We start from the raw sequence: 26,185 nt of genomic DNA on the forward strand, positions 1-26,185 counted from the left end.
ATGAGGAGGTTCTACGCAGAATCGGAGAGGAAAGGAATATGTGGAAAACACTGATAAGGAGAAGGGACAGGATGATAGGACATCTGCTAAGACATGAGGGAATGACTTCCATGGTACTAGAGGGAGCTGTAGAGGGCAAAAACTGTAGAGGAAGACAGAGATTGGAATACGTCAAGCAAATAATTGAGGACGTAGGTTGCAGGTGCTACTCTGAGATGAAGAGGTTAGCACAGGAAAGGAATTCGTGGCGGGCCGCATCAAACCAGTCAGTAGACTGATGACCGAAAAAAAAAAAAAAACGGCTACTCCTCTACATAGTCATCGCTCAGAGTTTGACATCTGTCATAACGTCGTGCCTACTTATCAATACCCACGTTATAGAAATCAGACGTTTATTTTTTCGCCCAGTTCTCCACGCTGGCCTACAGCTCGTTGTCCTGGGCCAAAATGTCGTCTTTACAGCCAGCGGTTCATGTGCGATGACATTTAAGGGAATCATCGGCCTGGCTGTATGGTAGGTGATCAAACATTTCCCATAGGCAACGCAGCAGGAGCATGCGTAATAGCTACACTATTGGCCATTAAAATTGCTTCACGACGGAGATGACGTGCTACAGACGCGAAATTTAATCGAAAGGAAGAAGACGCTGTGATATGCATATGATTAGCTTTTCAGAGCATTCACACAAGGTTGGCAACAGTGGCGACAACTACAACGTGCTGACATGAGGAAAGTTTCCAACCGATTTCTCATACGCAAACAGCAGTTGACCGGCGTTGCCTGGTGAAACGTTGCTGAGGTGCCTCGTGCAAGGAGGAATGCGTATCATCACGCTTCCGACTTTGATAAAGGTCGGATGTAGCCTATCGCGATTGCCGTTTATCGTATCGCGACATTGCTGCTCGCGTTGGTCGAGATCCACTGACTGTTAACAGAATATAGAATCGATGGATTCAGGAGGGTAATACGGAACGCCGTGCTGGATCACAACGGCCTCGTATCACTAGCAGTCGAGATGATAAGCATCATATCCGCATGGCTGTAACGGATCGTGCAGCTACGTCTCGATCCCTGAGTCAACAGATGGGGACGTTCGCAAGACAACAACCATCTTCACGAACAGCTCGAAAACGTTTACCGCAGCATGGACTATCAGCTCGGAGACCATGGCTGCTGTTACCCTTGACGCTGCGTCACAGACAGGAGCGCCTGCGATGGTGTACTCAACGACGAACCTGGGTGCACGAATGTCAAAACGTCATTTTTTCGGATGAATCCAGGTTCTGTTTGCAGTATCATGATGGTCGCATCACTGTTTGGTGTCATCGCGGTGAACACACATTGGAAGCGTGTATTCGTCATCGCCATACTGGCGTATCACCCGCCGTGATGTTATGGGGTGCCATTAGTTACACGTCTTGGACACCTCTTGTTCGCATTGACGGCACTTTGAACAGTGGACGTTAAATTTCAGACGTATTACGACCCGTGGCTCTGCCCTTCATTCGATCCCTGCGACACCCTACATTTCAGCAGGATAGTGTTCTACCGCATGTTGCAGGTCCTGTACGGGGGTTTCTGGATACAGAAAATGTTCGACTGCTGCCCTGGCCAGCACATTCTCCTCATCTCTCACCAATTGAAAATGTCTGGCCTATGGTGGCCGAGCAACTGGCTCGTCACAATACGCCAGTCACTACACTTGATAAACTGTGGTATCGTGTTGAAGCTGCAGGGGCAGCTGTACCTGTACATGCCATCCAAGCTGTGTTTGACTCAATGCCCAGGCGTATCAAGGCAGTTATTACGGCCAGAGGTGATTGTTCTGGGTACTAATTTCTCAGGACCTATGCACCCAAATTGCGTGAAAATGTAATCACATGTCAGTTCTAGTATAGTATATTTGTCCTATGAATACCCGTTTATCATCTGCATTTCTTCTTGGTGTAGCAATTTTAATGGCCAGTAGTGTATTTTCTGTAAGATGTTTGAATTCAGGGAACCGTAGTTGGCGGGAGTCACTACATTGTAGGCATGCTCACTGTGCATTCAGAACTGTAGAGAGCGACGTGACGCGATCGGCGGGCATACTTGAGACGCTCCGCCATCTGTGCAGTGCTTCGTCGGAGTTTCACGGTGGTTTTAATTTCACGACTTATTGGACCCCGATAAAGGAACAGCCCTCGTAGTTACCTGCTACATGCGAGGAGCTTTTGGAGTAATGTCTTTTGTGATTTGAACGAATCTGGTTGTGAAGCTTAATCTGTGAGGTTTTTAAAAAAATTTAAGTGCACGATGAAGCATGAGTTTTAAGTGTTCTTCATTTGATCTTCCTGCCGGACAATTTCGTTTGCTTCTAATTAAAATTGTGAGAGATATCCCACGTAACCAAACCACACATTCTTCTAAATTCAGGTAATATTGTTTCTGTAAATTTTGTACATCATGGGCTTTCTTGGAATACAGTGAAGTGCTTGAGAACAGTTTGAAACGTCACCATTGAACAATTATACTTGACTGTGCATAAACTGACACACAATATTTTTTTTTTAGCGCAACGCAATCTGACTTTCAAAAATCCCTACAAAAGAATGGCCCTGACTAACATTAACCTATACCTTTCACAAATCACTTACCTCACAAAAATCTTCGTTACTCAAGCCACTGCAATACAGCGAGCGCCACTACTGCCAGCTAAATAAAAGATTCAAACTACTGAAGGCACTAACTACTGATAGGCATAGTTAGCAAATGAAAGATTTTAATAGAGAACAAACAATGTATTTACCTTAATAGTCATAATATATATAGGAGTTCATGACATCCAGTCTTACAAATTTCAAAACTCCGCCATTTCTCTCCCCACATCCACCACTGCTGGCGGCTTACCTCCAACTGCGCAACGCTACGCGCTGTTCGCATCCAGCTGCCCAACACTACAATGGCAGACAACAATGCAAACCAGCCACAGACTGCACACAGCACAGCCAGTGATTTTCATACAGAGCGCTACGTGGCGTTACCAATATAAAAACCTAAACAGCCTACTTACAAATTGTGGCCCGGTGACATGGCGCATTGTCATCCATAAAAATTATAATCGTTATTTTGATACACGAAGATCATGAATAGCTACAAATGGTCTCTAATTCCATTCAAACACAACCCACACCGTCGTGGAACCACACCCCGCTTGCCCTGTGCCTTGCTAACAACATTGTTCCATTGCTTCATGGGGTTTGCGCCACATTCGAATCCTACTATCAGCTCGTACCATCAGATCTTACCAATTGAAATCGGGACTCGTCTGACCAGGTCACGCTTACCAGTCACTTGGTCAAGAGCCTAAGAGAGGCGCTGCGAGCGATGTCGTGCTAAAAGCAAAGACACTCGTTTTGGTCATGTGCTGCCATAGCCAGATTTCGGTGTACTGTCCTAACGGATACGTCGTATGACCCACATTCATTTCTTCGGTTGTTTTATGCAGTGTTTCTTGTCTTTTAGCACAACTCTACGCAACCGCCTCTGCTCTCAGTCGTTAAGTGAAGACCATCGGCCACTGTTTCGTCCGAACGCAACGGTCGCGGGTTCGAATCCTGCCTCGGGCATGGATGTGTGTGATGTCCTTAGGTTAGTTTGGTTTCATTAGTTCTAAGTTCTAGGCGACTGATGACCTCAGAAGTTAAGTCGCATAGTGCTCAGAGCCATTTGAACTGTTTTGTCCGTGGTGAGGAGTAGTGACTGAAACTTGGTGTTCCCGGCACTCTCTGAATTACCTAACGATTTCCGAAATAGAATGACCCATGCATCTATCTCCAGCTACCACTCTACGTTTAATGTCTGTTACTTCCGACTAAGCTGTCATAATCACGGCGGAAACCTTTTCATATGAATGATCTGCGTACAAATGACAGCTCCACCAATATACTGCCCTTTTATACGAGGGCAGTTCAATAAGTAATGCAACACATTTTTTTTCTCGGCCAATTTGGGTTGAAAAAACCGGAAATTTCTTGTGGAATATTTTCAAACATTCCCGCTTCGTCTCGTATAGTTTCATTGACTTCCGACAGGTGGCAGCCCTGTACGGAGCTGTTAAAATGGCGTCTGTAACAGATGTGCGTTGCAAACAACGGGCAGTGATCGAGTTTCTTTTGGCGGAAAACCAGGACATCTCAGATATTCATAGGCGCTTGCAGAATGTCTACGGTGATCTGGCAGTGGACAAAAGCACGGTGAGTCGTTGGGCAAAGCGTGTGTCATCATCGCCGCAAGGTCAAGCAAGACTGTCTGATCTCCCGCGTGCGGGCCGGCCGTGCACAGCTGTGACTCCTGCCATGGCGGAGCGTGCGAACACACTCGTTCGAGATGATCGACGGATCACCATCAAACAACTCAGTGCTCAACTTGACATCTCTGTTGGTAGTGCTGTCCCAATTGTTCACCAGTTGGGATATTCAAAGGTTTGTTCCCGCTGGGTCCCTCGTTGTCTAACCGAACACCATAAAGAGCAAAGGAGAACCATCTGTGCGGAATTGCTTGCTCGTCATGTGGCTGAGGGTGACAATTTCTTGTCAAAGATTGTTACAGGCGATGAAACATGGGTTCATCACTTCGAACCTGAAACAAAACGGTAATCAATGCCACACCCACTCCCCTACCAAGAAAAAGTTTAAAGCCATACCCTCAGCCGGTAAAGTCATGGTTACAGTCTTCAGGGACGCTGAAGGGGTTATTCTGTTCGATGTCCTTCCCCATGGTCAAACGATCAACTCTGAAGTGTATTGTGCTACTCTTCAGAAATTGAAGAAACGACTTCAGCGTGTTCGTAGGCACAAAAATCAGAACGAACTTCTCCTTCTTCATGACAACGCAAGACCTCACACAAGTCTTCGCACCCAAGAGGAGCTCACAAAACTTCAGTGGACTGTTCTTCCTCAAGCACCCTACAGCCCCGATCTCGCACCGTTGGATTTCCATATGTTTGGCCCAATGAAGGACGCAATCCGTGGGAGGCACTACGCGGATGATGAAGAAGTTATTGATGCAGTACGACGTTGGCTCCGACATCGACCAGTGGAATGGTACCGTGCAGGCATACAGGCCCTCATTTCAAGGTGGCGTAAGGCCGTAGCATTGAATGGAGATTACGTTGAAAAATAGTGTTGTGTAGCTAAAAGATTGGGGAATAACCTGGTGTATTTCAATGCTGAATAAAACAACCCCTGTTTCAGAAAAAAAATGTGTTGCATTACTTATTTAACTGCCCTCGTACGTTAACGCGGTACTACCACCATCTGTACACGCGGATATCGCTGTCCCATGACTTTCGGAACATCAGTGTAATTTGCATCTTCAAGAGTCTATAAAATCAGGTTTCCAACATTTCGATGCCAAATTAGTTAAATTAACTACCGTTACTGCCGACCTTTTCTCTATTCGTTTAATATTGCCTGTTAGTCTTGTATGGTCTGGGTGCCACTCACTTCAGCAATTTCCTAATATGGGACTCTCAAGTGATTTGGAAACAATCTCTACTGCAAACTGACCTCGTTTTCCCAGTATCCTGCCAGTGAGTCTGTCGCCTGCCTTACCTACAACTAAGCATGTGTGATCATTTCATTTCATATCCCTAAAGTTTCTTGTACCATTTTATTTGTACGAGTTGTGTTATTCTACCTGTAGATCATTATGTAGTCAGTTTCCTCGCTCTGCGAAATGTGTAATTTCTATTTCTGTCATGTAAAGCTAGTGGCCAATATTGGCACCGCTTTAAATCTTATCAACATCTACATGATATTTCTGTAGCTTGTTTTCAGAATGTGCTTCCTTGTAAACAACTTCATCATCTGCGAAAAGTGTTAGGTAGCCATTATTATTGTCTGCCAGGCCATTACAAGATGAACAATAAAGGTCTCAACACGTCTGAAGTTACTCCGCTTTCTGCCGACGACTATCGATCAAAGATTTCCATGCTGCGTTCCGCCTACTGAACTCAGTCACAAATTTTGTTCCGTACCCAATATAATCGTACTTTTGTTGATAACTGTTGGTGTGATACTGAGCAAAATTCTTTTCTAAAGTCGTCAAATACCGTATCTAGGTGATTTCACTGATCACGTCAGAAGAGCGGGAGTCGGGTTTTGCATGATCACTGATTGCGGAATCCATCCCGGTTGGCATGGAGGTGGTCGTTTTGTTCGACATACCCCGTTATGTTTGAGCTCAGAATAAGTTCTATGATTCTAAAACAGATGGGGGCCAATGAGATTCGAGAGTAGTTTTGTGGATCAGTTCCGCCACTCTTCTTGTAGGTATGTGTCACCTACTTTTCTAATCACTGGGCACAGTTTTTTTAAGGGGTCTGCGGTATTTTATGATTTAAATTGGAGGTAACTCAGCGGCAAATTCTGAATAGAAATTGGCAGGGACACCACTAGACACTGGAGTGTTGTTTAACTGTAGAGAATTTAGCTGTTTCTCAAGGCCACTCACTCTAACGTTTGTATCATTCATTTTTTCGGTGGTGCGAGAAGTTGTATGGAGCAGCACATGTGTATCTTCTTCGGTGAAGGAGCACTAACCGGAGTTCAGCATTTCAGCTATTGCTTTGCTAGCCTCAAATTTATTTCTTTTGTTATCAACGACTAGCTGTACGTTAAATTTGGTGTCACTGACAACCTTTACATATGACCAGAATTTAATGACATTTTTTAAGAGATCTTGAACAAGATTCTGCTACAGTATTCATTGAAGGCTTCACGCTTTTCCTCCTAGACAGTCAAAAGTTCTCCATTCAGCGTCCCTCTATAGATCGATGCATATTTTATACTTGTTTCACAGAAGCAACTGGTTCTTTAGAAGTTTTGTTGGCAGCATTGAGTGTCCTGTCTGTCATGACATTAGTAGGTATGTATTTACATAGTCTATAATCAACTATTCTTTTAAATTTGGGTCAAAGTTCTTGTACAGGACATGGCCCTATTCAGAGGTCATTGTTCTGAAGCCCTCTCAGATGTGAAACGACTGCTTCACATGAGCAATGTTAGTCTCCCTTTTGTGTTGTAGCCCGAAATCTTCAGTGTAACGGTGGCCATCACTAATTATTAATCGAACGCTGCCCCGTACACGATCCCTCTGATCTGTAAAATGTCTTACAATTCTGTATTTCTCATAAAACAAGTCTTCTCTCGGTATGTAATTCCTCATGCAGAGAATGTACGTGGCAGTAAGGTAATGTTACATTTCACTGTCAGGAAAAAGCCATTTTCTCCTCGAAAGAGACAGATTGCAACAAATTTGTCCTTGAAAGATAACGGGCTTCTTTAATTGAACAAACATCCAGTTACCATTTGTTACTGAAATTGAGGTATGTGCTGACACTCACATGAGCGCAGGGATAGTGAAAGTACGAGGGTTGTTTTTTAAGTAAGGGCCGTTCGCGCGTATAATCCCGTAGTTCGCGCGGACGCCGCAACAAGCCACCGTGCCACTTGCCGGCATCCTTCCCGTTCACATTGATGCAAGTTGCAGCTCTGTAGCTTACGTGTACGCATCGCTGTGCTACTTTATAATGTTTACGATTATTAAATCGCCCGCCGCGTGTGAGATACGGTCAGTGATACGTTTTTTGACCGCGAGAAGCCTATCAGCTGCTGAAATTCATCGTCAGTTAACAGAAGTTTATGGCTTGAATGCAATGAGTGAAGGTAAAGTGCGTCAATGGGTTAGAGAGTTTAAAAATGGCCGTAAAAACGTCCATGACGAAGAACGCTCAGGCCGGCCCTCTGTGATCACTGATGATTTGGTGGCTGCAGTCGAAACAAAGATTCGTGAGGACAGAAGATTCACAATTTCCACTCTTTCTTTGCAATTTCCACAAGTTTCAAGATCGGTTTTGTACAAAATTGTGTCTGAGAACCTAAACTTAAAGAAACAGTGTTCTCGGTGGGTACCCAGACTCCTCACAGAGGACCACAAAGGGAAGAGATTTGTCACTTCATTGGACTTTTTGATTCGTTACGAGGAAGAAGGGGATGACATGTTGAGTGAAATTGTCACTGGAGATGAAACATGGGTATCCCATATCACTCCCGAAAGCAAGCGACAATCGATGGAATGGCGACACACAACCTCACCCGTCAAGGTCAAAGCCAAACAGACGCTGTCAAAGCGCAAGATTATGGCAACTGTGTTCTGGGACCGGCGCGGTGTTTTGCTAGTGGACTTTATGCCACGAGGAACGACAATCAACTCAGATGCCTACTGTGCAACTGTAAAGAAGCTCCGCAGAGCAGTTCAAAAGAAAAGGCGCGGCATGCTGACAAAAGGAGTTTTGCTCCTGCACGATAACGCTAGGCCTCACACCTCTCAAAAGACTCGGGATTTGATTGATTCTTTTGGCTGGGAAGTTTTGGACCATGCACCATACAGCCCCGACCTTGCTCCTAGCGATTTTCACCTTTTCCGGTACCTGAAACACCATCTTGGCGGGCAGCGCTTCAATGACGACGATGAAGTGAAAGCGGCCGTGAACTCTTGGCTGTCGGAGCAGGCGGCCGAATTCTTTGAAGAGAGAATTAAAAACTTAGTTGTACGGTATGACAAGTGCTTAAATAAACAAGGCAATTATGTAGAAAAATAGGTAAAAGTGCGTAGAATCAGAAAATAAAAGTTTTTTTACAAAAGTATTTGTATCTTTTTTAAAAAATAAAAACGGCCCTTACTTAAAAAACAACCCTCGTAAATTACAGCATCTGAGGAGGAATGTGTAGTTTTTCTAGTCACAATCCATCTATGAGTGAGAGAAACTGGGAACAGGGGCAATGACATGAAAAATTTTGATATAGGTACCATATGGTATGCATTGTCAGCGAACGGGTACTAAGATGTAGGAAGACCAATGCTGTGTTCTATGTCACTAATCACACGGTAGCCCTGATGATACTCATACATCACAGTACGTGGACAGACTGCACCGTATCGTGCACTACTGGAGATTTGCTAAATATCCGTCTCTTGTATGGAGACGGAAGAGTCAAAAGAGTGTGCAAGCTGTGAATTTCTCTGAAGCATGATCCATCAAGAAGAGCGTTTTAGATTTATCGATCACCGGTTGCGGGAGACTCGTTTGTTGCGACTGCAAACATATGGATGTGGTAACAGGCTGATGGACTTTCCCCTTCCTTTCAAGAAGAAATGCTCAAATGGGTCGAAGTAGACTGCGCTGCGGGCAAGCATTGTACTGCACGGGTAATGAACGTGGAAGGCATAGCTTGTGCTTAACTAACATGTCTATTTATAAATATGTAGGAAAACATGATGGCAAAGTCCATTATTGTAGCAATCGCTTATGCTACCCGTGCTACAAAATCTCAGACTCGTGATAATATTGAGAACACCAGGAACAGATATACTTGGAATGAGACCAACCGCAAAAGCAACAGCTACGGTATTCTGGGAATATCTGGGTTTACAGCAGTGTCTAACTGGCTGTTGTCTCTTTGTTGGCGATTCTACAATTTCTACAGCAGTTCATGTAAACACGCGCTGCCTTAGATGTTACAACACATACACTTCATACCATTACACAATCGTCACAAAATATGATCTGACCTCTCAGCAATAACACGGCTGCTACCCCGTCGCTAGACTAGAGGTGTGGCCCGGTTCAGTGGCCTGCGGTATCTCCTGACGTGAATATTTTGGTTTCTTTATTATGGATAAATCAGAAATCGCTTATGGTAGAGAAAAAAATGTATTTGATTGTCATTATGAGTTAACGTATGTGATGTGACACACAACATTCTAATAATATTTCACGTTGCTTCTCTACAGCATAATTTTCAGATAGACTTGGTAATGACCTAATACTAAGGCTTCAGTAATATTCTAATTAGCAAGTAGAGAGGCTTTTCATTAAGTGAGCAACAGTTGCGTAATCATCATCATACACATACGGAGAAACAAACGTAACAACCAAACCCCAGCGCATCTGTGTAACAAACGTATTGGTGCCCGGCTTAGCTATTCTGGCTTCGACTCGCCACCGGTGTTATCTTGCTTAATTTGTTTGTCTATGGCGGGCGATTCATTAGGACCTGTGAGTCCCATGGCTTACTATCAAAATTTCTCGCCCTTCGCTTCTCCAACAAGGTGCTCTGCGGATGGGCGTCACTTGTTACGATGTTATAGTTCAACCGTTTAGCTCCTGCTGTAAAATATGTAAATTGGGGAGCCGGAACAGCCAGCCACAGTCGTACCTGAAGATGACGAGGATCTGTCACGTGGAAAATCTATTCAAATGGTTCAAATGGCTCTGATCACTATGGGACTTAACATCTGAGGTCATCAGTCACCTAGAACTTAGAACTACGTAAACCTAACCAACCTAAGGACATCACACACATCCATGCCCGCGGCAGGATTCGAACCTGCGACCGTAGCGGTCGCGCGGTTCCAGACTGAAGCGCCGAGAACAGCTCGGCCACACCGACCGGCAAAACTATTCAGTTTAGACAATATGATTCAACGCTATGCTCGAGAACCATTCAAGGAGTGATTACATCTGGAAGAAATCAAACAGCATATTAGGAAGTTATTTACAAAGCAGGGAGAGCTGCACAGGTCATCCAACGAAGCCGAACGAAGTCTAATCTAATAGGACAGTTACGCGTACAAGCGTACGATGAATTCAAAATCATAACCTAATATCTAGAGTGTAAAAAATATATATATTAAAAGTTTTGATCCTACGTAGAAACATGAATAAATGTTGTCAATCAAGATGCAGGTAGTCCATGATGCCAACTGGACTAAATAGTATAAGATGTTGGCCGAAATTGTATAACAGAATAGATGCGGATCAAGCTTTACACTGTGACACGTACGTAAAAATGACGAACAAACCTGTAAGCAAATCCGCCACCCATCAAACTAGTCGGAGAGGGCACAGAAGGATCCCATGCGGTGTCCGTCATATTGTATGTTGAACAGGGACAGAATCTAGCCCTTCTTCTAATATCAGTTTACAATATAGAACTTGTAATGTGACACGTGGGTGGGAAACTATGTCAGACGTTTTATTCTCCAAGAAGAATGGCTAAAAGACACACAGGAGACTAGCTCAGTGACTTCAAAATTTGTAGAAGTGTGAAACAGGCGGTAAACAAAGATATGGAATCACCACAAATACAACATATTAACGAGCCTAATGCGGTGCAGGAACACCGTCGGAATACTGAAACAGCTTTCAGTTGTCTTGTAATGGAGAGATACAGGGCACTCACGATTTTCAACGGAATCTTGTAGCTGTGTGCCCGTCGAACAGTGGCAAGTTCGGTAACGATGATGGAGGTTGATACCGATTACGCACCCTTCTCTGCAAAGTATACCAAAATGGCTCAATAATATTGAGATCTGGTGTTATGGTGGGCAGGGGTGATGCGACACTTACTACTCGTGCTCACAAAATGGGTTCTTGATGGTTCGAACTGCAACACAACAGCGCCACTGAGGAACAAACATGGCCTTAATTAGTCAAAAAATCGTTCTCAGTAATGCAGAGTAGCTATGAGTCCTGTGGAATAGCAAGATATGGTTGCCCAATTTATCACCAAAAATCCCGCAGTGTTTCACTCTTGGGACGCGAACTCCGGCCAGGAGTTAGAAACAGTGTGAAACAAAACTCATCTGAACAAATGACTCGGTGAAATTATTCCATAGTACTGGTTTTATGGCTTCGGTACTGTTGCGAGGATTTTCATCACTGGTAAGTCGTTTTGGAGTACCACCTCACCCTGCAGTTTGCTGATTACGGATTTCTCTTGAAGTGGTGTTTTGTTGCTGATCTGGTTCGCGAGTGCCGCATTCTGCTAGGGACTGATTTTTGCAGCTGTAGTTCTGTTATTGTTCCTCACAATCCTCTTCAATGTTGGTGCGTCACGTTCATTCAGTATACAATTACGTCCGCTTAGTAATTTAGCAAATGACTTTTTCCGAAGAGTCAGTATGGGATTTAAATCATCGGTGCCTTGCCTCAAACCACTTCGGTTACCTTGTGTACGGGAGCACACACTACACGAGGACCAACAATTTGCACCCGTTCGAATTCACTTAGCTACGACACAACGCATCCACAACTACACGGAACACTGATCTAACCACAACTGACACAACGTAATGCTGATATTGCACTGCTCTCTGTCGTGATCAAATACAACGCAACCAGCTGACTTGGCTAACATCTGCATGTATGTTCAAGCGTGCGTATCTCGCGATTTTCTTTATTCCTGTCCAACCAATATACCGTGCATAAGTATGATGAATTTTCTGGAACCCAAGCAGCTTCTACATAGGTTCTACAAGGACTCTGCAAGCAACGATCGCGCGAAACAGCTTCCAGTGTTAACTCGATAAATCCAGAAGCTAAGATGTGGCGGATCTCACTCTTATGTCCAGAAAGCGTTAGACAAAGCTTTACTTTTTTGTGAGCAGTGTCCTTACTGGTTTGATGCAGCCCACCATGAATTTTCCCCCTTTGCCAAGCTTTTCATCTCAGAGTGGCTCTTGCAATCTCCGTCCTCATATGTGCTGGATGTGTTCCAATCTCTTCTGTCTTCCTCTACAGACTTTACCTTGTACAATTCCCTATAGTACCATGGGGAAGTTGCTCCATGATGTCTTAACAGATGTTCCCTCATCCTTTCCTCGCCATTTCTGCAGAGCACCTCCTCATACCCTACCATGACAATTCAACTAATTTTCAACATTCGTTTCTAGCACTATTTCCCAAAGGCTTTTATTTTCATCTTGTCTTTTTATGGTTCAAATTTCCCTCCTGTACAAAGCTACACTCCTAATACCATCGGAAAAGAGATCCTAGATGTTTGAATTTTTGTTTAATGTTAAAGAATTCCACTTTCTTACTAAAACACTTTCTGCTACAGGCAATCTGCATTTTATATCCTCTCTTCTACTATCATCAATTAATATGGTGCCCAGATAGAAAAACTGTGGTGTCGCTGCAAGGCACCACACTGGCTAGGTTGTAGGCTTCAAATCGGCCGCGGCCCGTCTGTACACTTCGGACCCGCGAGTCGCCACTGTCGACGCTAGCAGACCGAGCGCCGCCATTCGGCTGGTCTTACGAGACAAGCTAGCGCACTGGCCAGTTCTACAGGAATGGTTCACTTGTTATAGCTTCATAGATCTCATTTGCAGAGACGCTAGTTAGCATAGCCTTCAGCTAAGTCAGTACCTACGACCTAGCCAGACGCCACATGCAGTTTATACATTGACACTTTATCTATTTGTGTGTGAAGCAATCAGAATTGTAAAGAGGTATTCGCAGTTCAGTCTATAACTGCACTTGTAAATATTACTGTACGAAGTCAAGATCGACGTTCACCGCTGATGCTGAATTAAAACTAAGTATTTAATTGTATTCCTGTCTACTAACTTTCTAATCACCTAAGATGTTCCAGATACATCCCGTCAAGTATAGTTCATTGATCCTCACGTCAGCCTACGTGATCAACGCGTGCAATTAATGGCCATACCTCGTGACCATACTAAGTCAAATTGCGTGACTCAACCGGGTCACCTTTTTTCATTAGGCCCATAGTTCCGCCTCATACGTAAGAAAAACTCAATTACTAATTGTAGTGCCTCATTTCTTAATATCATTAATTCGACTGCATTACATTACCATGATTTTACTTTCGTTGTTGTTCATCTTACACGCATTTTTCTCTAGACTGATGTAAGTGTTACTGAGATTAATATGAATATTATCATATATTAAAACGTTTTATATATTATATTTGAGATTGTGTGAACGGTTCTTAAAAACTAGTTTCGCCAAGATTGCTTGTAAACCTTTTTATTGATTACGAGCATCGACATATCATCGGACCTGAAAGTTTAATAAGCAGACATTCCAAGTAAAGGTGACTAATACATATGATTTCCTATAAACTGTGTACAAGTTACTGAAGCATTAGAATCTACCTTTCAAGATATTAAAAATTCTTCATGATCTTTACAAACCTCCAAGCCAATTAATGATGTTGCGTCACTTTACAATAATAAGTAGCAAGGATTCTCAGCCATTCAAACATAAAATGACACAAATGTAATAAATAAATAAATAAATAAATAAATCCAGTTGTGGTGATGTCCTAGCCCACATGTTTACTTAACATCAGCATGGCGACGGAGCTAGTACAATATTTGCACAGATGAGTCTCTATACAATGGTTTACGTTGCGGTACTCGACAACCTTATGTTCTATCTACTATGCGGCTGTGATCCAATTCTTTTTTGCCCACGGTTACCGTGGTGATCGATTTATGTCAATTGATGCGTAGATAAATAACATTTTAATACTTTTATCGTAAATTTATATTTGAAAGGTGACACTGTTTATTTACAAGATATTATTTATTATAAATTAGTAATTTAAAAATGTTATCTAAGTCTGTCAACAGTAATTTTAATGAGACAAGAGTGAGGAAAAACTTGGTGTTGTGGCACATGTAGTTTGAAATTTATGCGCTTGCGTATCGATTGTCAACTACAGCAATGTAAACAGCTGTATTTTTTTTTTTTTTTTGATTTGTGGTATGTTCTATGGGACCAAACTGCTAAGTTCATCGGTCCCTAGGCTCACACATTACTTAATCTAATTTAAACTGACTTACGCTACGAACAACACACACATGCATGCCCAAGGGACGACTCGAAGCCCCGACGAAGGCAGCCGCGCGAACCGTGGCAAGGCGCCTTCGACCGCACGGCCACCAAGCGTGGCCAAGCAGCTGTATACAGACTCATCTGTGTGTAAATATCGTACTAGCTTAATTTCCATTGTGTTAAGTGAACGACTGGGCTAGCACATCAGCTCAATATGTTTTATGTTTGTGGTATTTTATGTTTGAAATGCTGAGATTCCTTGCTGCATCACATTGTGGCTTGCAAGTTTGTAAAGATTACGTGCTTGTGCTAATATGCTAGAAGCTATAGTTTTAGTGCTTCAATAATGTATGCAGTGTTTAGATCAAAACCATATCCGTATTAGCCACCTTGACTTCGAATGTTTGTTTATAACTTGCAGATCCGATGATAACAGCACAGATCTGTAGAAACCGGTAACCAAAACAATGATTTACAAGCTAACTTAATGAACCTTATTTTGAAGAATGGTAGTTTATATTATTATTGTTACTATTAACAGAATATTTTCCCCTCGTTAAATGTGGAGGTGAAGGTAAGTTATATTTCGGGGGTGGGGGTAGGGGGGGATAGAAGCGACGCTAACGAACCCCCCCACCCCTCCACCCTAGGCTGCCTTTAAAAACTGAACACTTTACTTGTAGCTGGTACTCTCAGGAGTATTCTAAAGTAATGTTACTTTTACCCTAATTATGTCCTCGTTGCAATTAATTATCCTGTTAAAGAGAATATCTTGTGTTGAAAAGAGCAGACTAACCGGAAACTGAAAGATGACTCCAGGTTTCACCGTTAAAGCAACAGTTTCCTTTGAAGGAAACGTTAGAGAAAAGCGTGACAGGCACAGAGGAAAAGAAAATAACCACTATATCTTGGAGAGGAAGCGAAGAGAAAAATCGTAATGACTGTATCGTGGGAGGGGACGGTAGCTTAGCTGCAGCTGTAACAACGACGGCAGCGAATGCTTAAAAAGCTGGAAGGATGGTCGCGCCGCGGCTCGGCTCGGCCGAGAGGCGCATTTATCCGCGCCCCGGTGGGCGGCGGCCCTTTGGAGCGTGGGCGGAGGCGCCGGGGCGGAGCGGCGCAGGTGCGACACAAAGGCGCGGCGCCGCGCAGCCACAATGGCGGCCATTTCGCGGCGACACAAAACACGGCGCGCGGGAGCCACAAAGCAGTTCTGGCCGACTGCGAACCCGCCGGCGGTCCGGCGGTCAGGGCCAAACACAGCGCGCCCCGACCATCACCAGCACTTCCACGGGGCGCGTCTCTGTGGCGGAGATAGCTAGCGCACACAGTAGTCAGCTGGTTCGAATCCGGGTGGCACTGGAAGAAATTTTCACCGGCAGCCTCTGGCGGGGTAAGTGGAGGACAGGTGTTATAGTTGTCCCCAATAACCGGACTATACGGCAATTTCTTGGATTGAATTGCAAAACTTAGCAGAGTGTCATGAAGTGACGGTATGTGACACAGTCAAACCCCAAGATTTTGTTGATCGTACGCAGCCCTCTGCATCAACGGATACTTTCATTTACCGCTGTCTGACGCACTCGCGTCCCGTGCTTGATTTTATACACCATATAGCATAAAAAGATCCCTTATAACTCTTAGCTCTTGTTGCCAGCTGTCAACTACAGGCGAAAACACTGCAGCATGATATCGACTATGTCGGTATTAACACTGGTTATAATTGGGTGTATTAACCACAGCAACTCAGTATATTTATTTCTTAATGAAGTTTGTTGTAAATAATACATCTCTTTTTCAACTAACTGCTTAGTACACAGTATCAATACTAGGAATAAGAACAATATACATAAAGATTTAAAATCACTTACTCTTGCCCAGAAAGGAATCCAGTATTCACCAACGCATATTTTCAATAAGTTACCAGCAATCATTAAGAGTTTAGTTTCAGACAAGGCAAAATTTAATCATAATTTAAAAGAATTTTTGGTGGCCAACTTCTTCTCTTCCATCCATGAGTTTCTCAACAGGTGCAGTATACCATTTTAATGAAAATTTTTAATGAAAATTTTTGACCATACTTGGTTGTAACAGTCAAGTAACCACCTACTGTGTGAATGATGGATGTATGTTTAATTTTAAGTCTTGTACATAATCTGACTGTTCTTAGCTGAGGATCACTGAAATGAATCATTTGCTTTAATTTTTTACAATACTTGGTTGTAATAGCCAAGAAACTAGCAAATGTCTGTATGATGGATTTAATGAAAGCAGATAAAAGTATTAAACCTGTACATATTAGAAGTTTAAATTTAATTCATGTACATAATTTTACTGTTTATTGACTCAGGATCATTAAAATTGATGAAACTCAAGTTTTTATAATTACATTTTTGTAATGTGCTTATCTGACATGTTTCACACCCAGGAGGATTCCCTCTTTTATAGGTCTATGGAATGAATAATTAATCTAATCTAATCCACGAAATCTGTACTAGCGTACGGTCGTCGAGATAAATACACTGAAGGAAAACAAATCCCAACACCAAGAAATAATTAATGTAGAATAAAGAAATTTCGAAACTACATTTGTCTTGGTAACATATTTAAGTTATTAAGGTTGCAAGATCACAGGTTACTGAAAGCGAGTGAAAAGCATATGGCTACGTAAAAGGCTGTCACAATAATGACTGGTGTAACTGCCAGAATGTTGAATGCAAACATGCATGTTTCGTATTGTACAGGCGCTGGATTTCAGTTTTGGGTAGGGGGAGCTAAGTTCCATGCCAATTACACTCGGTCGGCTAATACACGGACGATATATGCTGGTTGTGGATGACCAGGAGTTGTCGTCCGATGATGTCCCAAGAGTTCTTTATTGGAAACAGATCTGGTGATCGAGTAGGCCGAGGAAACATGCCGACACTCTGTAGAGCGTGTGTTGCAACAGCGGCATGTGGACGAGCGTTATCCGGTTGTAAAACACCATCTGGAAAATTGTTTACGAATGGAAGCACAACAGCCGCTCACCTGGCCTCCTTTTAACCAACACACAGCAGTCACTGGCACCGAGGCAGAACTGGCTTTCATTAGTAAACAGAAACACTTCCGCTGAGCTCTCGTTTGACAGCACCAAATTGGGAAACGGCGTTGTTTTGAGGTTCGTGAAACTCATGGTACAGGGCGTTTCGCTCGGAACTGTCTTTGAAGTAATCGTTTTTTTTCCGTCAGTGAAAAATAATTCTTTGTGAACAAATGATGAGCATTGTCTGTACCCAAAGGGTACAGACAATTAAAACATTATAACTGACGAACAGCAAAACCTAAACTAGTAGCCTGACAGCTTCTAGCCTAAAGCTCGTCCGTCCCGTTAGCTACAAGCAACAGGAAAGGTCCAGACGTATATATCCGTCCAACTCAATGAAAACCAGCAGAACAAGACCAGCAGACCACGAACGGGTATATCCTCCATGCCCGCTTAAAACGATAATGGCGAGTTCCTTGTCAGATGGGGACTTTACGCCCGATGACCTCCTTGGTGCAATCCATCTGATGATTAAACTGAGTTGATTACGTATCATCATACGAGGTTTAGGAATCGCTAAAAGAAATTAATAATAGGATATGAACCAGGAGCAGGTTACACCCTGTCCACCCCCTCATCATCCAACAATGTACTGTCACCGCTCTATATATACAGTCATCCATTGCAATCAACTATACTCAATAGATACACTAAACGCACAAATGTCACACTTCACAAAGGAAAGGTGCCATTGTGACCGCGAAGGAAAGAAAGGCGTCGGCACACACCCACGTTATCTTCGAGACAGTCGAGTCACACGACCTTGCTTTTCTTCAACGGACATCCTACCCTGGTACGACTAGATGGATCCGTATAAAGAGTCATGTGGTTTACTAAGTTTTATTTTTATTCTCACACTGTTTCATTTCCCTTTGCCTATTGCTTTCTACGGGTATTGTTGTCTAATTCAGGTTTAAAGGGTCGCGATACGCTTCTTTGGGTGAAGATTTTAGTGGTTTTCTAAAATCATTAAGCCGCTTACCTTCATTTTATTAATTTAGATCTTTTATTCATCTGAAGGTGAATCTGTGTTGATTATGTAACATCATAAGAGCTTTAGTAATCGTTAAAAGAAATAGAAAAGCTACTGGAACTGATCGACTAAATACAGAATTATTCAATTATGGAGGACATAAAGCTGCACTGGAGCACATTACACATAAAAAACATTTCTGGCATTTAAACAAAATTCCATATCCATGGGAAACAGCAGAAGATATTACTCTGTTCGATAATGACGAACAACTGCAAGAACTGTAGAAGCTAAACTATCCTGCATTAAGCATATAAATTACAAGAAACGTATCGAAACGGTTGATTTAAAACCTGATCATCAGCCATACACAATACACTTATTTTACAGAAGACGTAAGAGGAATGAGTTACATTTGTGAAAGCACATAGCATTCATAAACCTCGTCAAAACACTCGGCAAGGTTCCATAAAGCAGCTGTGATTAATAGTGGAAAATAATGGATATGGTGGAAAATTAATAAATGTAATAAACTGTCTGTAAAAGACTTAAACATTATTGTAAAAACGAGATAAACAAAGGCGAAATTTAATGAACAAACGTGAACGACAAGGATTCTCAGTGTTGCCAATTTTTTTCAAAATTTATATAACAGATATGAACCCTGATTCAAACCAAGTTAATCATTCTGCAATTCACATTTATGTGCCTGACAGAGTGTCACTCCAACCACCTTCCCTACCGCTGCCCGCTCTAAGAGTACGGATGAAAAACGAATTCTTAAATGTTTCCGTACAAGCTTTGATATCCCTTAGTTTATTATGATGACCATTTCTTCCTATGTAGGCTGGCGACAATATAATATTTTCGTATTCAGAGGAAAGAGTCTGTGATTGACCTCCTTGGTGCAATCCATCTGATGATTAAACTGAGTTGATTACGTATCATCATACGAGGTTTAGGAATCGCTAAAAGAAATTAATAATAGGATATGAACCAGGAGCAGGTTACACCCTGTCCACCCCCTCATCATCCACCAATGTACTGTCACCGCTCTATATATACAGTCATCCATTGCAATCAACTATACTCAATAGATACACTAAACGCACAAATGTCACACTTCACAAAGGAAAGGTGCCATTGTGACCGCGAAGGAAAGAAAGGCGTCGGCACACACCCACGTTATCTTCGAGACAGTCGAGTCACACGACCTTGCTTTACTTCAACGGACATCCTACCCTGGTACGACTAGATGGATCCGTATAAAGAGTCATGTGGTTTACTAAGTTTTATTTTTATTCTCACACTGTTTCATTTCCCTTTGCCTATTGCTTTCTACGGGTATTGTTGTCTAATTCAGGTTTAAAGGGTCGCGATACGCTTCTTTGGGTGAAGATTTTAGTGGTTTTCTAAAATCATTAAGCCGCTTACCTTCATTTTATTAATTTAGATCTTTTATTCATCTGAAGGTGAATCTGTGTTGATTATGTAACATCATAAGAGCTTTAGTAATCGTTAAAAGAAATAGAAAAGCTACTGGAACTGATCGACTAAATACAGAATTATTCAATTATGGAGGACATAAAGCTGCACTGGAGCACATTACACATAAAAAACATTTCTGGCATTTAAACAAAATTCCATATCCATGGGAAACAGCAGAAGATATTACTCTGTTCGATAATGACGAACAACTGCAAGAACTGTAGAAGCTAAACTATCCTGCATTAAGCATATAAATTACAAGAAACGTATCGAAACGGTTGATTTAAAACCTGATCATCAGCCATACACAATACACTTATTTTACAGAAGACGTAAGAGGAATGAGTTACATTTGTGAAAGCACATAGCATTCATAAACCTCGTCAAAACACTCGGCAAGGTTCCATAAAGCAGCTGTGATTAATAGTGGAAAATAATGGATATGGTGGAAAATTAATAAATGTAATAAACTGTCTGTAAAAGACTTAAACATTATTGTAAAAACGAGATAAACAAAGGCGAAATTTAATGAACAAACGTGAACGACAAGGATTCTCAGTGTTGCCAATTTTTTTCAAAATTTATATAACAGATATGAACCCTGATTCAAACCAAGTTAATCATTCTGCAATTCACATTTATGTGCCTGACAGAGTGTCACTCCAACCACCTTCCCTACCGCTGCCCGCTCTAAGAGTACGGATGAAAAACGAATTCTTAAATGTTTCCGTACAAGCTTTGATATCCCTTAGTTTATTATGATGACCATTTCTTCCTATGTAGGCTGGCGACAATATAATATTTTCGTATTCAGAGGAAAGAGTCTGTGATTGAAATTTCGTGAAAATATCTCACTGCAACGGAAAGCGCCTTTGTTTTAATTATTGCTGCCGCAACTCGCTTATCACATCTGTGACACTCTTTCCCACTCCCGATACTACAAAACGAGATGCTCTTCTTCGGACTTTTACGATGTCCTTTGTCAATCATGTCGCACGCTGATCTCAAGCTGAGCAGCAGTACTCCAGAAGAGAACGGACAAGCGTAGTGTAGACTGTCTCTTCCATAGACCTGTAGCATCTTGTAAGTGTTCTACCAATAAAACGCAGACTTTGGTTTGCCTACTCTGCGACATTTCGGATGTGATCGTTCAAATTAACTTGTTTGTAATTGTGATACGTAGGTATGGAGTCGAATTGACAGCCTTTAGTTTTGGGTGAGCTACTATGTAACCGAAAGTTAATTGATTTCCGTTAGTACTCTTGTGAATGATCTCGTAGTTTTTCTTCTTCAGAGTCAACTGCCACTTTTCGGACCAAACGATATAGTGTCTAAATCATTTTGCTATTGTTTCTGATATTCTGAAGACATTGCTAGACAACAAATAACAGCACATCTGGAAAAAAAATGAAGAGGGCAGATCGGACCGTCTCCTAAATGGTTTATATAAACTAAAAACAGCAGAGGTTCCGTAACACTTCCTTGGGAAACGCCTGATATTTTTGTTTTACTCGATGACATTCCTTCAATTACTGCGTATTGTAACTTTTCTGACAGGAAATCACGGATCCCGTGCAGAATGGAGACAATGCACCACAGGCACGCAATTTCGCTTGTTAGGAACGGTGCCTTCTGTAAATCTAGAAATAATGAATCAATTTGTGATCCTCTGTCTATAGCTCTCATAACTTCGTGTGAATAAAGAGCTAGTTGTGTTCCACCTGAACGATATTTTCTGAATCCATGCTGACTACGTGTCAATGGATAGTTTTGTTTGAGGTACTTCACAGTGTTCCAAAATTCTACTGCAAATTCGATGTCAGTTACATGATTATGTAATAGATCTGATTACTCCTATTTCCCTTCTTGAGAGTGTAATAGTATTTCATCCTCTTTAGCGAAGGAATTTCGGAAAACTGTTATCAGAGAGTCCGTTTTAGTGGAACTGTCATCGTTAATTACATTTGGTATCCCACAGTGAAGGTATTGATTATGTCTCGCCGCTGATGTACTTCAGATGTGACCAAAATCTCTGCCAGATTTCGGTACAGAGTTTCGTTGTGAAATCTATTTCTTTGAATTAAAGCCACATCTGCTCTTCGTTTACATAGTTAGAATGGAAGGAGTGGAGACTTTCCCTTGGGAAGACGTCAACCGAATTTTTTATCTGCTTTTGCGTTTATCTATGGAGGATTTGAATGTTGCGGTGGTCAGTCTCACTCCAGAACCTTGTGGTCATTAATCGCTGTGTCCACAATGATGCTCTCCATATGCTCAGATTATTTGTTGCCAAGAGGTCAAGCACGTTTCTGCAACCCATTTATACTTCCAGTGGACTCCTGAATTACTTGTTCAAAATAATTTTCGGAGAAAGCCTTCCTGACAATGTTTTACATATATTAGCGACTTTGACCCCCCCCCCCCCCCCCCATGAACCATGGACCTTGCCGTTGGTGGGGAGGCTTGCGTGCCTCAGCGATACAGATAGGCGTACCGTAGGTACAACCACAACGGAGGGGTATCTGTTGAGAGGCCAGACAAACGTGTGGTTCCTGAAGAGGGGCAGCAGCCTTTTCAGTAGTTGCAAGGGCAACAGTCTGGATGATTGACTGATCTGGCCTTGTAACAATAACCAAAACGGCCTTGCTGTGCTGGTACTGCGAACGGCTGAAAGCAAGGGGAAACTACGGCCGTAATTTTTCCCGAGGGCATGCAGCTTTACTGTATGATTAAATGATGATGGCGTCCTCTTGGGTAAAATATTCCGGAGGTAAAATAGTCCCCCATTCGGATCTCCGGGCGGGGACTACTCAAGAGGATGTCGTTATCAGGAGAAAGAAAACTGGCGTTCTACGGATCGGAGCGTGGAATGTCAGGTCCCTTAATCGGGCAGGTAGGTTAGAAAATTTGAAAAGAGAAATGGATAGGTTACAGTTAAATATAGTGGGAATTAGTGAAGTTCGGTGGCAGGAGGAACAAGACTTCTGGTCAGGTGACTACAGGGTTATAAACACAAAGTCAAATAGGGGTAATGCAGGAGTAGGTTTAATAATGAACAGGAAAATAGGAACGCGGGTAAGCTACTACAAACAGCATAGTGAACGCATTATTGTGGCCAAGATAGATACGAAGCCCACACCTACTACAGTAGTACAAGTTTATATGCCAACTAGCTCTGCAGATGACGAAGAAATTGAAGAAATGTATGATGAAATAAAAGAAATTATTCAGATAGTGAAGGGAGACGAAAGTTTAATAGTCATGGGTGACTGGAATTCGAGTGTAGGGAAAGGGAGAGAAGGAAACGTAGTAGGTGAATATGGATTGGGGCTAAGAAATGAAAGAGGAAGCCGCCTGGTAGAATTTTGCACAGAGCACAACTTAATCATAGCTAATACTTGGTTTAAGAATCATGAAAGAAGGTTGTATACATGGAAGAACCCTGGAGATACTAAAAGGTATCAGATAGATTATATAATGGTAAGACAGAGATTTAGGAACCAGGTTTTAAATTGTAAGACATTTCCAGGGGCAGATGTGGACTCTGACCACAATCTGTTGGTTATGACCTGTAGATTGAAACTGAAGAAACTGCAAAAAGGTGGGAATTTAAGGAGATGGGACCTGGATAAACTGAAAGAACCAGAGGTTGTACAGAGTTTCAGGGAGAGCATAAGGGAACAATTGACGGGAATGGGGGAAAGAAATACAGTAGAAGAAGAATGGGTAGCTCTGAGGGATGAAGTAGTGAAGGCAGCAGAGGATCAAGTAGGTAAAAAGACGAGGGCTAGTAGAAATCCTTGGGTAACAGAAGAAATATTGAATTTAAGTGATGAAAGGAGAAAATATAAAAATGCAGTAAATGAAGCAGGCAAAAAGGAATACAAACGTCTCAAAAATGAGATCGACAGGAAGTGCAAAATGGCTAAGCAGGGATGGCTAGAGGACAAATGTAAGGATGTAGAGGCTTATCTCACTAGGGGTAAGATAGATACTGCCTACAGGAAAATTAAAGAGACCTTTGGAGATAAGAGAACCACTTGTATGAACATCAAGAGCTCAGATGGAAACCCAGTTCTAAGCAAAGAAGGGAAAGCAGAAAGGTGGAAGGAGTATATAGAGGGTCTATACAAGGGCGATGTACTTGAGGACAATATTATGGAAATGGAAGAGGATGTAGATGAAGATGAAATGGGAGATACGATACTGCGTGAAGAATTTGACAGAGCACTGAAAGACCTGAGTCGAAACAAGGCCCCCGGAGTAGACAACATTCCATTGGAACTACTGACGGCTTTGGGAGAGCCAGCCCTGACGAAACTCTACCATCTGGTAAGCAAGATGTATGAAACAGGCGAAATACCCTCAGACTTCAAGAAGAATATAATAATTCCAATTCCAAAGAAAGCAGGTGTTGACAGATGTGAGAATTACCGGACAATCAGTTTAATAAGCCACAGCTGCAAAATACTAACACGAATTCTTTACAGACGAATGGAAAAACTAGTAGAAGCCGACCTCGGGGAAGATCAGTTTGGATTCGGTAGAAATACTGGAACACGTGAGGCAATACTGACCTTACGACTTATCTTAGAAGAAAGATTAAGGAAAGGCAAACCTACCTTTCTAGCATTTGTAGACTTAGAGAAAGCTTTTGACAATGTTGACTGGAATACTCTCTTTCAAATTCTAAAGGTGGCAGGGGTAAAATACAGGGAGCGAAAGGCTATTTACAATTTGTACAGAAACCAGATGGCAGTTATAAGAGTCGAGGGGCATGAAAGGGAAGCAGTGGTTGGGAAGGGAGTGAGACAGGGTTGTAGCCTCTCCCCGATGTTATTCAATCTGTATATTGAGCAAGCAGTAAAGGAATCAAAAGAAAAGTTTGGAGTAGGTATTAAAATCCATGGAGAAGAAATAAAAACTTTGAGGTTCGCCGATGACATTGTAATTCTGTCAGAGACAGCAAAGGACTTGGAAGAGCAGTTGAACGGAATGGACAGTGTCTTGAAAGGAGGGTATAAGATGAACATCAACAAAAGCAAAACGAGGATAATGGAATGTAGTCGAATTAAGTCGGGTGATGTTGAAGGTATTAGATTAGGAAATGAGACACTTAAAGTAGTAAAGGAGTTTTGCTATTTGGGGAGCAAAATAACTGATGATGGTCGAAGTAGAGAGGATATAAAATGTAGACTGGCAATGGCAAGGAAAGCGTTTCTGAAGAAGAGAAATTTGTTAACATCGAGTATAGATTTAAGTGTCAGGAAGTCGTTTCTGAAAGTATTTGTATGGAGTGTAGCCATGTATGGAAGTGAAACATGGACGATAAATAGTTTGGACAAGGAGAGAATAGAAGCTTTCGAAATGTGGTGCTACAGAAGAATGCTGAAGATTAGATGGGTAGATCACATAACTAATGAGGAGGTACTGAATAGGATTGGGGAGAAGAGGAGTTTGTGGCACAACTTGACCAGAAGAAGGGATCGGTTGGTAGGACATGTTCTGAGGCATCAAGGGATCACCAATTTAGTATTGGAGGGCAGCGTGGAGGGTAAAAATCGTAGGGGGAGACCAAGAGATGCATACACTAAGCAGATTCAGAAGGATGTAGGTTGCAGTAGGTACTGGGAGATGAAGAAGCTTGCACAGGATAGAGTAGCATGGAGAGCTGCATCAAACCAGTCTCAGGACTGAAGACCACAACAACAACAACAGCGACTTTGAACATGTTTGTCGCCAAGATAGGACAGATTGAAGTCACTACCAACTTTCTAAACCTAAATCAAAAGTAAAAGCTTTCTGTAACAAATCTACAGTCCGAAGTGATTTTTTTCGGATTAAATAGTTTTAGAGCAATTATCATTGTGATATTTCTGTTGTCGAATTGGACATTACAGTAATTTAGACCTTGCATCAGATTTGAATATATCCGTGGCACTT

At 42.2% G+C, this 26,185-nt stretch overlaps 1 protein-coding gene across 1 annotated transcript in view; it reads left to right on the top strand.

Annotated features, from left to right (window-relative positions):
• Nucleotides 1-15,713: 15,713 nt before the first annotated feature.
• Nucleotides 15,714-26,185, top strand: part of LOC126260361 (mucin-1-like) — a 132,404-nt gene continuing 121,932 nt past the window's right edge. Inside the window, exon 1 of the mRNA XM_049957688.1 lies at nucleotides 15,714-15,819. Coding sequence (XP_049813645.1) covers nucleotides 15,714-15,819 — 106 coding nt within the window. The remainder of the gene's footprint in view (nucleotides 15,820-26,185) is intronic.

This window comes from Schistocerca nitens, chromosome 5 (genome assembly GCF_023898315.1).
Source record: "Schistocerca nitens isolate TAMUIC-IGC-003100 chromosome 5, iqSchNite1.1, whole genome shotgun sequence".
NCBI classification, from domain to species: Eukaryota; Metazoa; Arthropoda; class Insecta; order Orthoptera; family Acrididae; genus Schistocerca; species Schistocerca nitens.